The sequence below is a fragment of the Triticum aestivum genome, chromosome 1A (assembly GCF_018294505.1).
Source record: "Triticum aestivum cultivar Chinese Spring chromosome 1A, IWGSC CS RefSeq v2.1, whole genome shotgun sequence".
Lineage (NCBI taxonomy): Eukaryota > Viridiplantae > Streptophyta > Magnoliopsida > Poales > Poaceae > Triticum > Triticum aestivum.
Genome location: NC_057794.1, coordinates 63589401 through 63605137, shown reverse-complemented (window position 1 = coordinate 63605137; position 15737 = coordinate 63589401). Strand labels below are relative to the sequence as shown.

The window sequence follows — 15737 nt, the reverse complement described above, 5'->3', positions numbered from 1 at the left end:
ATTGTATTGGGTGTGTTGGGGACACAAGAGACTCTTTGTTATTTGGTTGCAGGGTTGCTTGAGAGAGACCATCTTCATCCTACACCTCCTATGGATTGATAAACCTTAGGCCATACACTTGAGGGAAATTTGCTACTGTCCTGCAAACCTCTGCACTTGGAGGCCCAACAACGTCTACAAGAAGAAGGTTGTGTAGTAGACATCAAGCTCTTTTTTGGCGCCGTTGCCGGGGAGGTTAGCGCTTGAGGTATATCTTTAGATCTTGCAATCGAGTCTTTTAGTTTCTTGTTTTATTACTAGTTTAGTTTATAAAATAAAACTATAAAAATGGAATTGAGTTTGCCTCATACGCTTCATCTTTTTAATATCTTTCGTGAGTATGATAGAAAGGAAAATTGTGCCAAAGTGTTAGAAGAAGAATGCATTAAAATGTTTGGCACTGAATATTTGAATGATGAGCATGATTGCAATGTTGTTAGTATGAATTCCTTGAATATCCATAGTACTAATGATGATTGCACTAGTTATGATGAAAATGTCTCCTATAAACATGTCAATTTTTGTGGAGTGCATTGGGTTTGCAAGTACACACCAAATAGGGAAGAAAGATTTTGCAAGAGGCATAAGTACTTAGAAACTAAATTGTTGCAAGAAAGGCTAGATGAATGTGCTGAAGATTTAAATTTTCTTGGCCATACTTTTGAGCTTTGCAATGAATGTGGTCATTTAACCATCTGATGCAAATTGTTTCATGATCTAATCGCTTCCAAAAATTGTGATGACTTGATTTCTCTTGCACATCATAATGAACTTAGTTTGCTTATGGGTTACGAAGAAATGAAACATATAGCTAACTATCTTCCAGTATTTGCCCGTGATAAACTTCTTGGCTTTGATCTAGAGGAAATTTATATGTATTGTGCGGTGAATTGTATTGAAAATCCTTATATTGCCAACTACATAAAGAAAAGAAAACAAATAGAAGATGAAGAGAATACTAATGAAAGGGAAGAGACTTCCCAATACCCTCCTATTATTTCTTATGATGAATCAGGTAACGAGGAAGAGCCTCCTATTCAACCAATCTCATTAATAAGGAGCTCCAAAAAGAGGATTGAACCCACACATGATGTGGTGAAGAAGAAGAAAAGAAAAAGGAAGAGAGGTAAAAAAATATCTCCCACGAATAATGCTGCTCCTATTACCATTGTGCCTCATGAAAATATAATTGTGGAAGACAATGATACTTCTTATGATCTTGAAAATCTTTTTGGCACTTGCTTGGAATAATATGATAATTGCTATACTATTGGTGCTATCCATACTATTAATTATGAGAGTGATTATGCTTATGATATGAAAAGGCCCAAGCTTGGGGATGCTATGTTTGATGAAGATGATGTTTTTGAGAATATGTTTGCTTCAATTAATGTTTGTCCCAAGCTTGGGGATGCTACGTTTAATGAAGATGATATTTTTAGTCTCCCAAGTTTTGATATGCAAATTTATAATGATGATAGCATGCCTCCTACCTATGATGATTATTGTGATGATACTTATGCTATAAAAAGTAGTGATTATATTTATAAAACTTGTCATGATTATTATTACCCCTTTTCTGAACATTACTCTTTTATTATGGAAACAATTTATAGTATTCGAGTCTCTTATGATACTCCCACTATTCCGAATGAGAAGAATTTTGCTTATGTGGAGAGTAATAAAAATTCTATGCTTGTAGATCATGAAAAGAATGCTTTAGGTGCTGGTTATATTGTTGAATTCATTAATGATGCTACTGAAAATTATTATGAGGGAGGAATATATGCTTGTAGGAATTGCAATAATATCAAGTTTCCTCTCTATGTGCTTAAAGTTTTGAAGTTATGCTTGTTTTACCTTCCTATGCAAGTTGATTATTGTTCCCACAAGTTGTTTGCTCACAAAATCTCTATGGATAGGAAGTGGGTTAGACTTAAATGTGCTAGTCATATTCTTCAAGATTATCTCTTTATGTTACAATTCTTATCTTTTATGTGAGCATCGTTGAAATCATCATGCCTAGCTAGGGGCGTTAAACGATAGCGCTTCTTGGGAGGCAACCCAACTTTATTTTTGTTCCTTGCTTCTTTTTACTGTTTAGAAATAAACAATTTATCTAGACTCTGTTATTATTGAGTTTTTATGTTTTAATTAGTGTTTGTTCCAAGTAAAACCATTGGGAAGACTTGGGAAAAGTCTTGTTGATCTTGCTGTAAAAAACAGAAACTTTAGCGCTCACGAGAATTGCTGCCATTTTTATTTCGAGAGTGATATTTAGTTAAATATTTTTGCAGATGATTAATAGACAAATTACTCAGGTCCACCAATTTATTTGAGAGTTTTATGAGTTCCAGAAGTGGTCAAAACCTACAGATTACTACAGACTGTTCTGTTTTTGACAGATTCTGTTTTCATCGTGTTGTTTGCTTATTTTGATGAATCTATGAGTAGTATCGGAGGGTATGAACCATAGAGAAGTTGAATACAGTATATATTACACCAATATGAATTTAGAATGAGTTCATTACAGTACCTTATGATGGTGATTTTCTTTCTTATACTAACGGAGCTTACGAGTTTTCTGTTAAGTTTTGTGTTGTGAAGTTTTCAAGTTTTGGGTAAAGATTCAATGGACTATGGAATAAGGAGTGGCGAGAGCCTAAGATTGGGGATTTCCAAGGCACCCCAAGGTAATATTCAAGGATAACCAAGAGCCTAAGCTTGGGGATGCCTCGGATGGCATCCCCTCTTTCGTCTTCGTTCATCGGTAACTTTACTTGAAGCTATATTTTTATTCGCCACATGATATGTGTTTTGCTTGGAGCATCATTTTATTTCATTTTGTTCTGCTTGCTGTTTGAATAAAATACCAAGATCTGAAATTATTTAATGTTAGATAGTCTTCATATAGTTGCATAATTATTCGACTACTCATTGATCTTCACTTATATCTTTCAGAGTAGTTTGTTGTTGCTCTAGTGCTTCACTTATATATTTTTAGAGCACGGCGGTGGTTTTATTTTGAAGAAATAGATGAACTATCATGCTTCACTTATATTATTTTGAGAGTCCTAAACAGCATGGTAATTTGCTTTGCTTATGAATTTAGTCCTAATATGATGGGCATCCAAGAGGGGTATAATAAAAACTTTCATATAGAGTGCATTGAATACTAAGAGAAGTTTGATACTTGATAATTGTTTTGAGATATGGAGATGGTGATATTAGAGTCATGCTAGTTGAGTAGTTGTGAATTTGAGAAATATTTGTGTTGAAGTTTGTGATTCCCGTAGCATGCACGTATGGTGAACCGTTATATGATGAAGTCGGAGCATGATTTATTTATTGATTATCTTCCTTATGAGTGGCGGTCAGGGACGAGCGATGGTATTTTCTTACCAATCTATTCCCCCTAGGAGCATGCACGTAATACTTTGTTTTGATAACTAATAAATTTTTGCAATAAGTATGTGAGTTCTTTATGACTAATGTTGAGTCCATGGATTATACACACTCTCACCCTTCCACCATTGCTAGCCTCTGTAGTACCGCGCAACTTTCGCCGGTACCTTAAACCCACCATATACCTTCCACAAAACAGCCACCATATCTACCTATTATGACATTTTCATAGCCATTCCGAGATATATTGCCATGCAACTTTCCACTATTCTGTTTATTATGATACGCTCCATCATTGTCATATTGCTATGCATGATCATGTAGTTGACATTGTATTTGTGGCAAAGCCACCGTTCATAATTCTTTCATACATGTCACTCATGAGTCATTGCACATCCCGATACACCGCCGGAGGCATTCATATAGAGTCATATTTTGTTCTAAGAATCGAGTTGTAATTCTTGAGTTGTAAGTAAATAAAAGTGTGATGATCATCATCATTAGAGCATTGTCCCAGTGAGGAAAGGATGATGGAGACTATGATTCCCCCACAAGTCGGGATGAGACTCCGGACGAAAATAAATAAATAAATAAAAGAGGCCAAAGAAGCCCAAATAAAAAAATAAAAAAAAGAGGCCATAAAAAAAGAGAAAAGGCCCAAATAAAAAAATAAAAAAATTGAGAGAAAAAGAGAGAAGGGACAGTGCTACTATCCTTTTACCACACTTGTGCTTCAAAGTAGCACCGTGATCTTCATGATAGAGAGTCTCCTATGTTGTCACTTTCATATACTAGTGCGAATCTTTCATTATAGAACTTGGCTTGTATATTCCAATGATGGGCTTCGCAAAATGCCCTAGGTCTTCGTGAGCAAGCGAGTTGGATGCACACCCACTAGTTTCTTTTGTTGAGCTTTCATACATTTATAGCTCTAGTGCATCCGTTGCATGGCAATCCCTACTCACTCACATTGATATCTATTGATGGGCATCTCCATAGCCCGTTGATACGCCTATTTGATGTGAGACTATCTTATCCTTTTTGTCTTCTCCACAACCACCATTCTATTCCACCAATAGTGCTATGTCCATGGCTCACGCTCATGTATTGCGTGAAGATTGAAAAAGTTTGAGAACATCAAAAGTATGAAACAATTGTTTGGATTGTCATCGGGGTTGTGCATGATTTAAATATTTTGTGTGGTGAAGATAGAGCATAGCCAGACTATATGATTTTGTAGGGATAGCATTCTTTGGCCATGTTATTTTAAGAAGACATGATTGCTTAGTTAGTATGCTTGAAGTATTACTATTTTTATGTCAATATTAAACTTTTATCTTGAATCTTATGGATCTGAATATTCTTGCCACAATAAACAGAATTACATGGATAAATATGTTAGGTAGCATTCCACATCAAAAATTCTGTTTTTATCATTTACCTACTCGAGGACGAGCAGGAATTAAGCTTGGGGATGTTGATACGTCTCCAATGTATCTATAATTTTTGATTGTTCCATGCTATTATATTATCAACCTTGGATGTTTTATATGCATTTATATGCTATTTTATATGATTTTTGGGACTAACCTATTAACCCAGAGCCCAGTGCCAGTTTCTGTTTTTTCCTTGTTTTAGAGTATCGCAGAAAAGGAAAATCAGACGGAGTCCAATTGACCTGAAACTTCACGGAACTTATTTTTGGACCAAAAGAAGCCCATGGAGTATCGGAGTTGGACCAGGAGAGTCCCGGGCTGCCCACGAGGGTGGGGGGCGCACCCACCCCCCTGGGCGCGCCCCCTGCCTCGTGGACAGCCCGGAGGTCCACCGACGTACTTCTTCCTCCCATATATACCCATATACCCTAAAAACTTCGATGAGTAGAATAGATCGGGAGTTCCGCTGCCAGAAGCCTCCGTAGCCACCGAAAACCAATCTAGACCCGTTCCGACACCCTGCCGGAGGGGGGAATCCCTCTCCGGTGACCATCTTCATCATCCCGGTGCTCTCCATGATGATGAGGGAGTAGTTCTCCCTCGGGGCTGAGGGTATGTACCAGTAGCTATGTGTTTGATCTCTCTCTCTCTCTCTCGTGTTCTTGATTTGGCACGATCTTGATGTATCGCGAGCTTTGCTATTATAGTTGGATCTTATGTTTGTCCTCCCCCTCTACTCTCTTGTAATGGATTGAGTTTCCCCTTTGAAGTTATCTTATTGGATTGAGTCTTTAAAGATTTGAGAACACTTGATGTATGTCTTGCCGTGCGTATCTGTGGTGACAATCGGATATCACGTGATTCACTTGATGTATGTTTTGGTGATCAACTTGCGGGTTCCGCCCATGAACCTATGCATAGGGGTTGGCACACGTTTTCGTCGTGATTCTCTGGTAGAAACTTTGAGGCACTCTTTGAGGTTCTATGTGTTGGTTGAATAGATGAATTTGAGATTGTGTGATGCATATCGTATAATCATACCCACGGATACTTGAGGTGACATTGGAGTATCTAGGTGACATTAGGGTTTTGGTTGATTTGTGTCTTAAGGTGTTATTCTAGTACGAACTCTAGGGCTATTTGTGACACTTATAGGAATAGCCCAACGGATGGATTGGAAAGAATAACTTTGAGGTGGTTTCATACCCTACCATAATGTCTTCGTTTGTTCTCTGCTATTAGTGACTTTGGAGTGACTCTTTGTTGCATGTTGAGGGATATTTATATGATCCAATTATGTTATTATTGTTGAGAGGACTTACACTAGTGAAAGTATGAACCCTAGGCCTTGTTTCAACGCATTGCAATACCATTTGTGCTCACTTTTATCATTAGTTACCTTGCTGTTTTTATAATTTCAGATTACAAAAACCTATATCTACTATCCATATTGCACTTGTATCACCATCTCTTCGCCGATCTAGTGCACCTATCCAATTTACCATTGTATTGGGTGTGTTGGGGACACAAGAGACAATTTGTTATTTGGTTGCAAGGTTGCTTGAGAGAGACCATCTTCATCCTACGCCTCCTATGGATTGATAAACCTTAGGTCATCCACTTGAGGGAAATTTGCTACTGTCCTACAAACCTCTGCACTTGGAGGCCCAACAATGTCTACAAGAAGAAGGTTGTGTAGTAGACATCAATATTCATTCTTTGTCCTCACCAACCCTTCTCCATCGCCAATTCCATAATGCTCCCCACTGGAGTGAGTAATTCCTTCATAGGCTCGCTGGTCGGTGAGGAGTTGGATGAGATTCATTATGTAATCGAGTTAGTTTTGTTAGGGCTTGATCTCTAGTATCCACTATGTTCTAAGATTGATGTTGCTATGACTTTGACATGCTTAATGCTTGTCACTTTGGGCCCGGGTGCCATGGTTTCAGATCTGAACCGTTTATGTTATCATCATTATATCCATGTTCTAGATCCGATCTTGTTTGTTATAGTCATCTACTATGTGTTATGATCCGGCAACCCCGGAGTGACAATAGCCGGGACCACTCCCGATGATGACCGTACTTTGAGGAGTTCATGTATTTACTATGTGTTAATGCTTTGTTCTAGTTCTCTATTAAAAGGCCTTAATATCCCTTAGTTTTCAATATGGACCCGCTGCCACGGGAGGGTATGACAAAAGATGTCATGCAAATTCTTTCCATAGTTTCCTATATGGATCCCTTAGTTTCCAATATGGATCCCTTAGTTTCCATAAGCATGTATGACTATTTAAGGAATACATGCCTACATTATATTGACGAACTGGAGCTAGTGTCGTATCGCCCTAGGTTATAACTGTCTCATGATGAATATTATCCAACAAGTCACCAATCCAATGCCTATGAATTTATCTTATATTGTTCTGCTAAGTTACTACTGCTATTATCATTGTTACACTTGCTACAAAACTGCTATCACTGCTACCGTTACCGTTACTGCTGCTACTATTATCAAAACTATCATATCACTTTGCTACTGATCACTTTGCTGCAGATAATTAATCTTCAGGTGTGGTTGAATTGACAACTCAGTTGCTAATACCTTCAAATATTCTTTGGCTCCTCTTGTGTCGAATCTATAAATTTGGGTTGAATACTCTACCCTCGAAAACTGTTGCGATCCCCTATACTTGTGGGTTATCACCGACGTATGTATACCTCCACGCATGCAAAAAAAAGGCCACCGCGCGTGTACGGGAAAAAAGGCGTCTGCACGATCTTCTCGCCCACCCGGCGATCACGCTCGTCACATTCCATTTTCCAACTGTGCGATCGCTGCCGCGGTCGATCGCCGCTGCCTCAACCCCATCCGACGCCGCATCTGAACGTCGTCGTCCGACGGCACCTCTGCTGCGACTGACCGCACTGTCGTCCCCCGCCGCGGATCCGGCCCGTGTCGACCTACGCAGGCGACGTCTACACCGCGGCCCTTGTCTTGCACGTCGCCGCCGTCTTGCATCTCACCCTCGTCTTGCACGTCGCCGCCGGCTAGACCCCTACCTGAAGGCCCGTCTTCCTACGCCAACGACGTCTACACCGCGGCCCAAGGTTTGCCATCTAATCTTGTAATCTAAACCTAGCATGCTAGACGATGGAAGTGATGAGTTCATATAGTGATCTAGGGTTTATGGTTCATGTAAACATGTCGTCGCAGCACCGCCTCCACAGACGACCGCATGATGTAGAGAGCTAGTGTTGCAACAGATGATGAAGTTTCAATGTTATGCAATTTCGTGACTTAGGCGTGTTACCATGGACGAACAAATCGCATTCACGAGGGATGAGAATGGTACTGATAAGGTGACTCAGAGCGATAACGATATTTTTAACGAAGATGATGACAGCAGCGACAACGATTTCGTCTCGTCATATGATATCTTACTTCCGGAGGATTTTGACAATAATGAACATGGCACAAATAGTGAAAACGTAAGTGGCATATATTTTGATTTCATTTTTGAATTTGCAAAGTATGGCATGGCTAACTATTTATGTATGTATACAAATTTGCTGAAAGATGTGGATGTTGACAATGTGCAAAATAGTTTGCAGGAATCATTCGCAGATAACTTGAGCCAGGTTCGTTGATAGATGTTGTACATAGATCAATAGTATGAATTAATGATAGTAATTGACATATATATTTTCATATGAATTTTGTAGGAGGAGTCAGATGAGCCAGGTTCGTTGATATATTTTCTCACCCATTTCTTTATGTTTTGTTCAGGAATCGGGCGTAGAGAAGTAGCTTGGTTTGTTGGAAGAATAAAAGTGGTCGCACGAGTCATGTCTGAATAACCTATGTTGTTTTTTATTTATACGTGTGTGCCAGAAAACTTGACAAGTGATTTGTGTATGTGTGATGAAAATACTTATGTGAACATATGTGATATGACACATCATATTTGTTGAATGAATTGCCATGTTTTTTGTACTGCTATGCGAAAGAGTTCACAGTTTATGCCCGACTGGCGTTGTGAAAAAAAGATGTCCGACCGGCAGCTGCTGAACCGGACTTGGGATATTTTCCACCCAAATCAAGCCGACGAGGGCGACTCGGGAGGTCCATAGGGCCCAACAACGGCCCAACAGCTGTGTCCAACGGGGCGGCGAGGTCAGGCAGTGGTAGGAGAGGAGTTTGGCCTCTGTACCACGCCGGGCTATTTAAGCCGGTCCTCGCCCCCGCCAGCTTCAGAGGTGGGACTAAACAGCTGCGTCGGGCGCGCGAGGCGACGGTGAGTGGGCCGGGGGAGGGCGAGTTAGGGCCTTTCGTATTGGGCCGACCTGGGACGAGCGGCGACGGTGGATAAATCGAGCCTCTTCAGCGTTGCGTCGACCGCATGCACAACGACCGCATGCACAACCGGCAATTATTTAGTCCCACCTCACCAACGGAAGGGCGCGCCGACCGGCTTAAATAGCCGCGTCGGCGTATGCTCCCGAGCTCCTCTGTTACCAATGCCTTGCCAGCCCCGTTGGGCCTCACTTGTGGGCCCATTTGGGGTCCGAATTGATCGCCCGGGTCGCCTTTCGACTTGATTTGGGTTGGTTGTATAGTCCCCTATGGGTCCAGGAGCGAAGGTCGGGCCGTTTTTTTAACTCAATCTTTTTCCAGCATACAAGCGGGTGGCCGCCTCCGTTTATATGTGCCTCTAAGAGCCAACAGACGGCGGCGGCATCATCACATAATCATACAACACATACAATCTGAATATATATAGTTGCAAAATCATCACAGAATCATCACCCACAATGATGCAAATAAGAGTGACATTGCAAAATCAATATTGTAGCTAGTACCGACGATGACACGTTTATTTAGTTGCGAAACATGCAAAATCATGTTGCATTACAATAAAGAAATGTTTTAATATCAAAATTGTTCCAAGTGCCGACAACGACACGTTTATTTAGTTGCGATAATATGAAAAATAATGAGTGCGGCGTTTCGATGCCCAGGCTCATATGCACTCGGTCAGTAAAAAAATCAAAACAAATACTAGAAAAATTCAAAAAAAATCAATTTGTTTCTGTGTGGTAGATAATTTTATGTGTCAGGTTCGCTTCAATATTTAGATCAATCGGACATCTGAGCAGCTCTCAGCAAAAAAGACAAATCGGGTCGGAACAATGCATGAACAGTTAACATTTTTACAGAGCCCGCATTTGTCTTTTTTGCCGAGAGCTGCTCAGATGTCCAAATAATTTGAAAATTGGAGCGAACCTCACGCATCAAAATATCTACCACACAAAAAAATTGAATTTTTTGAATTTTTATAGTATTTGTTTTGATTTTTTTGGCCGCGGTGGGTGGAGCTGAGCCCGGGCTCAGAAATGGATTACGGATCACTACCTTACCTCTGCCACTCCTCTTTCCCTCGATTGTGGCCTTCCTGGCGTTCTACAATATGCAAATATCCAAGATATCTTCAAGTCATAACAGAAAGCAATAATAACAAATCAGCATGTGACTATTATCTTTTCGCCAGGGAAACAACATGCATATATAGTACGGTTGCCACTCATGGCATGGGTAAGCTTGTGACAAAATGAACTCTAATAAAGTATACTAAGCTAACAATGGATGCAATTTTGCAATCATGATCAACTATAACCAATATAATAGAATAAATGAAAATCAAGAGTTGATCCATAGTCCTGTACAATGTCTCAGAAACTATCAAATTGAAACTGACGGATTTGCAAATGAGAGAAATGACAAATACAGTTTTTGGTAGAATATAACACTTGAGGCAGCAATCACAGGTCTTAAAGAGTGAAGTCTGATTTAAACTTTGAATTTGTAGAGCTCGTCCGAGATAAATCCTTACCTTTAAATCCCTGAAGTCCGTACCCTGTACTTCATAATCCAGGTCGTTTTTAACCTTAAGGTCGTATCCAAACAGGAAAAGGGCCGGGATTGGCGGATTAAGCATAACATGTGTGTGTGGCCTACTTATCAGTGGGAGAAATAAAGTGTGAGGCCACTTCTCGGCAGGAGAAAAAAATAGCAAGATGAAAATGGAAAGAATAGGATACGGACCAGCGAGCAAGATCGAGCTCTGCACCTGTTAACCATCCCAACTAACTATCTTTTGGTATGTCTAAACAAAAAAATACTGCATGCGCAGCCGGTCGCCGCCGCCACGAGAGAGGAAGGGAGCGGGCTGCAGTGTGGCTTAGGAGTGAGGACAAGACTGAGTGCATGCGGGGTGGCCGGAAGCCACGGCGACGAGCAATTTAAGCGGCAGCGGAGGACGACTCTAGGTATAGGAGCCATTCGCGGAGCTACATTAGGAAATGGGTGTACATATGTGCACCCATTAATTTTGGTTTGCACTCTAAGAACATGTAAGACACAAGCGTAACAAGAGTATTTTGCATATACTATCAATTAGTTCTAATTAACTAAGATAACACCGAGCTTGAATTGTGTACACCCACTTTTGTAAACCTGGCTCCGCCACTCAAGGAGCAGTTGCAAGACGGCGTACTCGACGGCTGTAGGCAGGAACGAGGATGCACGACGGCGTACTCGACGGCTTTAGGCAGGCGCGAGCGAGTGAGCGCGGGTGCACGACGGCATACTCTACGGCGAGCAGATAAGACTTCGGCCTCGGATGCGGTGTTGCGCCCGTGTGCAGGACACTGGCCTTGAACGCAACGGCCTCGGAGGCGAGAGCGTGTTGGTCGTCGCTCTGGCGTCCCGTCCCTGCCCAGCCGCGCACACGAACTCCCGTTCAACCACAGAACCCATGTTCCGGTACCTAGGCAAATCGTGGGACGAACTAGGCCGCCTGGGGCGCGATGACTCTGAGTTGGCCTTGCAGCCGACGCGGGTGGCGCCCCGCTACAGAGAACAACTCTTTTAGCTGTAGTAGTACAGCTTGCCTAGCATCCATTAATCCATGTAAATAAAAAATATCATGCATGCATGCGGAGTATGCAATCCAAGCCAAGTCAACAATCCCAGCGTCTCCCTACCACATCATCAAATCCCCTCCTAAAAGAGTGTCGAGGTTAGAAACAACCGGGATTATAAAATATAGGGTGTAGATTTCAGGGACTTGAAGGTGAAGGTTCATCTCGGACGAACTCTATAAATTCAAGGTTTAAATCAAACTTCACTCGGTCTCAAACTAGCAGAAACAACAACATATGATGAACAGACTGCAAAAGAAACTACTCCCTCTGTAAAGAAATATAAGAGTGTTTAGTGATCTAAACGCTCTTATATCTCCTTATGGAGGGAGTACATGTCAAAAGGAAGAGAAAGGGCAAGATCAAAGCAAGAAGTAAATAAAGATTGAATCACAAGCGCTAAGGCTTTTTTTACATGGCACACCGAGTTCAAGGGGTAAGAAAGATACATGTACAGCAATTCTAGTAAAATAAAAATGTCAGTTATAAATATGCAGTTACAATTTTCGTTTGAAGCCCCAAGAATTGCACACAATCGAATTTTGGTTTCTGTTATATTCATACAACATATGGTTACAGAAGCACTTTGTATAGCTGGAGCTAGAGGAAAAAACAAAAGCTCTAGCGACTAGCGTCATCGGCGCGATATCTGCGAACCCAAGTCTCCCTGATGACCTGCCCTTCCATCCTGTAGCCACACTCCACCAGATGGCACGGCTGCCTCTTTCTCGCGTAATCCTTGACGGACACAAAGACATGGCACGCCGTCTCGCCGTCAGCGCTCTTGGTCGAATAGTAGTAGCAGTAGTCAGCGGCTGGCACAAAGGGGTGATGGAGAGGCAGTCCTAGATCAGCCAGTTCTGCGAGCACGTCCTGGAGCCACCTGGTAGGGAGGACGACAGGCTGATCCCGGGAGTGCTCGCGGCATGCACCCGCGCACACCACGCATAACACCCTCCTGCAGCACCTTCTGTAGACAGCGGCGATGCCCTGGCATCTGCTCTTCTCACACCCCTGGAATATGGACCTGCTGCTGGTTGATCCTTGGTGTCCAACGGTGGTGGGTGCTGCGGCGTGGTGGTCGTCGAGCAGCTCGTCGTCCGGGACGCAGACCAAGCTCTCCTCGTACAGCATGGGGAACAGCAGCTCGTCTCCAGAGTAGACCGTCTCGATCGTTTCGTTCTTGAGATGGTAATAACCTAGTGCACGTCCCGTCCTGAGCAGGATCTTGCCTTGTTCGTTGTCGATTTGCAGCGGCACTACCACCCGGCCTGTTTTGAGTGAATAATAATTAGTAGGCTGCTGATTCCGTAGACATATCTTCAGAGCCTTCCCCCACGTGCCGTGCTGCTTGTGCATCATCACCCATACATCAAGCTCGTCTGCCTCTTTATCTGCAACCACAAGTGAAAGCATTCCGTTCAGCTCCACAAGGAAAGCGTCGTGCTCGCATCTTTGACATGGGTGGCATGGGAGGGTGGTGAATGCTCTGGCGGAGATGTCGAACGCCACAACAACACGTTCGTCACATGGCCGAATAGTCTGCTTACTCAGCCAGTATAATGTCCCGCTGATATGTGCAGGAGGCATAGCAGACACTGCCACCGGTGGTTCCCCAACAAAAGCCCAGACATCTCTGCTCCCAGTTTTGACCATGCATGCCAAGGAGCCGTTGTTCAAGTAGTGGTGCCCAATTTCGACTGCAACATGCTCTCCTCTTGACTCATCAAACCCTAGCCCGACGTTCCTGCCATCGGTGAAGCCGTTGTTGGCACAGCTATTAGTTTTAGTTTTGCTGCTGCCTTGTCGATGGCACACTAGGCTGCCACGGTGTCCTAGGCACACCATGGAGCCAGTGCAAGGATTGCACATGTAGTCATCGCCACTGCCCGTGCTTATCAAGTTGAGCCCATGGCAAGGCTTGGAGCAGATGATCTTGTCCCTGAGAGGAGTGTTTGAACTATCATGCTGCTGCTGAAGCCAGCTCTCCATAGGCGTGAAACCAAACAAGTCGCATCGGGAACGACCATCCGTGACCATACATACCCTCCTCGGCCTGCTCATGCTCATGGACATGTGCGATTGAACAAAGCTCTCGCTCTCAATCACTGTGCACCACTGCCTGCAGACCAGCATGGATTGAACGATTGATCTGACTGGAAGCCGCACTAGGGCCATGGTCAAAGCTGTGGACAACACTTGCTCCTCCTTCTCCTCGTCCTCGTCCCCTATGCGGACTAGGCTGTCCTCATAGAGAGCCAGCTGAAGAGCAGCGACAGCTTCGTTCCGGCAACCAATGGCCGTCTCAGCAACAGAGAGCATTGTCTTGGCATCCCCTGTTTCGAGGCAGAAAGAATGAACCGTGTGCCGGGAGGTAGCCAGCATTATCCTCCTCTCCCCTTTCCCAGGGCACAAGCCTAGGATGGTGATGAACCGAGGGCTAGGTACATCACGTGACAGTGACAAGAGTGGTATTTGACAGTATAGCGACCACTCCATGGTTTCGTGATCCCTCATCACCCAGATATCCAGGCAGCTTCCGGCGTGTCGGCTGTCATGGACCATGCAGAGGGAGCCTTGAAGCTCCGCGAGGTGAATTGGGACCGGCGGTAAATGCTCCTCCAGCTCCCTGCACTCTGCTGCGACATGCTCGCTTAGTACAGGTGCATTTGCTATGTCGAACGTTTCGTGGGAGACCGAGAAGTGAAGGACCGCAGCCCTAGAAGGCCCCGGGACAAGGCTTTGGCGGTTGGGGTAGAGCAACCAGTGCAGATATCCACCGGCAAACACGGGAGGCATCTTGGTCACGGTGTCATGAATCTGCATGCACTTCATCGCCGGCCTCTGGAGAGGCAGCGGCATGTTGTGGCCCCCGCCGGCGGCCGGCCTCCACCGGCGATTTGGGCCAGACAAGGTGTAAACCTCGCACGAGATGTTGACATGTCCATGGTGAAATAGATGAACAACTTTGCACTCCTTGGTCTGGTTGTCAAAGACCAGGCCAGCGCTCGAGTAGTTGGGGCGACGACACGTCGTCAGCGGCAGGCGCCTGCACTCCCCGGTGCTTGGGTTGCACACCCAGTAAGCCCCGTAACGACGAGCGTCCGAGAAGAGGAGGAGGCCGCGGCATGGCATCGTCGACACGCATAGGAAGTCGGGGTGCAGCCGGCGGCCGTCGACGGTGAAGAGCGCGTCGCTGCCCTGCAGCGAGCAGCCGTAGACGCCCGCCGGCGCGAAGAAGACGAACTTGCTGTTCCTGCGGGCGGCTGCCGCGGCGGCGTAGGCGTCCTTGAAACCGGGAGACCGGAGAAGCGCGGACCAGGCGCGGCAGACGGCGCGGAACCGGAGGACGGACCTGGCCGGCAGGCGCAGCAAGACCTCAGCGATGAGCTCGTCGGGCAGCACGACCCCGTCGGGCGGCATCTCCGCCGGGTCGTTGCCCTTGCGCCTCTTCATCTCGATCCACTACTTCCCAGGCGTCGCTTTCTGGGAGCCGCGGGCTAACGGTTTGCACTTCCCGTATATATGGCCTGGTCGTTGCGTTCTACTAGGATCTGGCTTTCCAACGCGGACTCCTTCTACTTCACGCGTTGTTTCTTTTTTTTTTAGGGGGGGTTGTTTTTTTCCAGTAGTGGGTAGAGTATATATATACAGTTTTGCTAAAGCACACCTAAATATGCCATAAGTATTGCACATCTAAGTCATATATTATTGATCTTACGTTGAGATTCGTGTGGATATTTTCTTTTCTTTTTTGCTTTTCCTCTTTGTGCTTGATTCACTCACTTAGATGTGCAATAACTAGAGCACATCTAGATATGCCCTAGACACACCCATATATATAACATAATTCAAGTGAACCAGACATCACGTC

At 44.0% G+C, this 15737-nt stretch overlaps 1 protein-coding gene across 1 annotated transcript; it reads right to left on the bottom strand.

Annotated features, from left to right (window-relative positions):
- Positions 1-12309: 12309 nt before the first annotated feature.
- On the bottom strand, positions 12310-15344 carry LOC123094472 (uncharacterized). Its single transcript, XM_044516496.1, has one exon. It carries the CDS (start codon positions 15317-15319, stop codon positions 12485-12487), a length of 2835 nt encoding a protein of 944 aa, XP_044372431.1. The 5' UTR covers positions 15320-15344; the 3' UTR covers positions 12310-12484.
- Between the last annotated feature and the right edge of the window lie 393 nt (positions 15345-15737).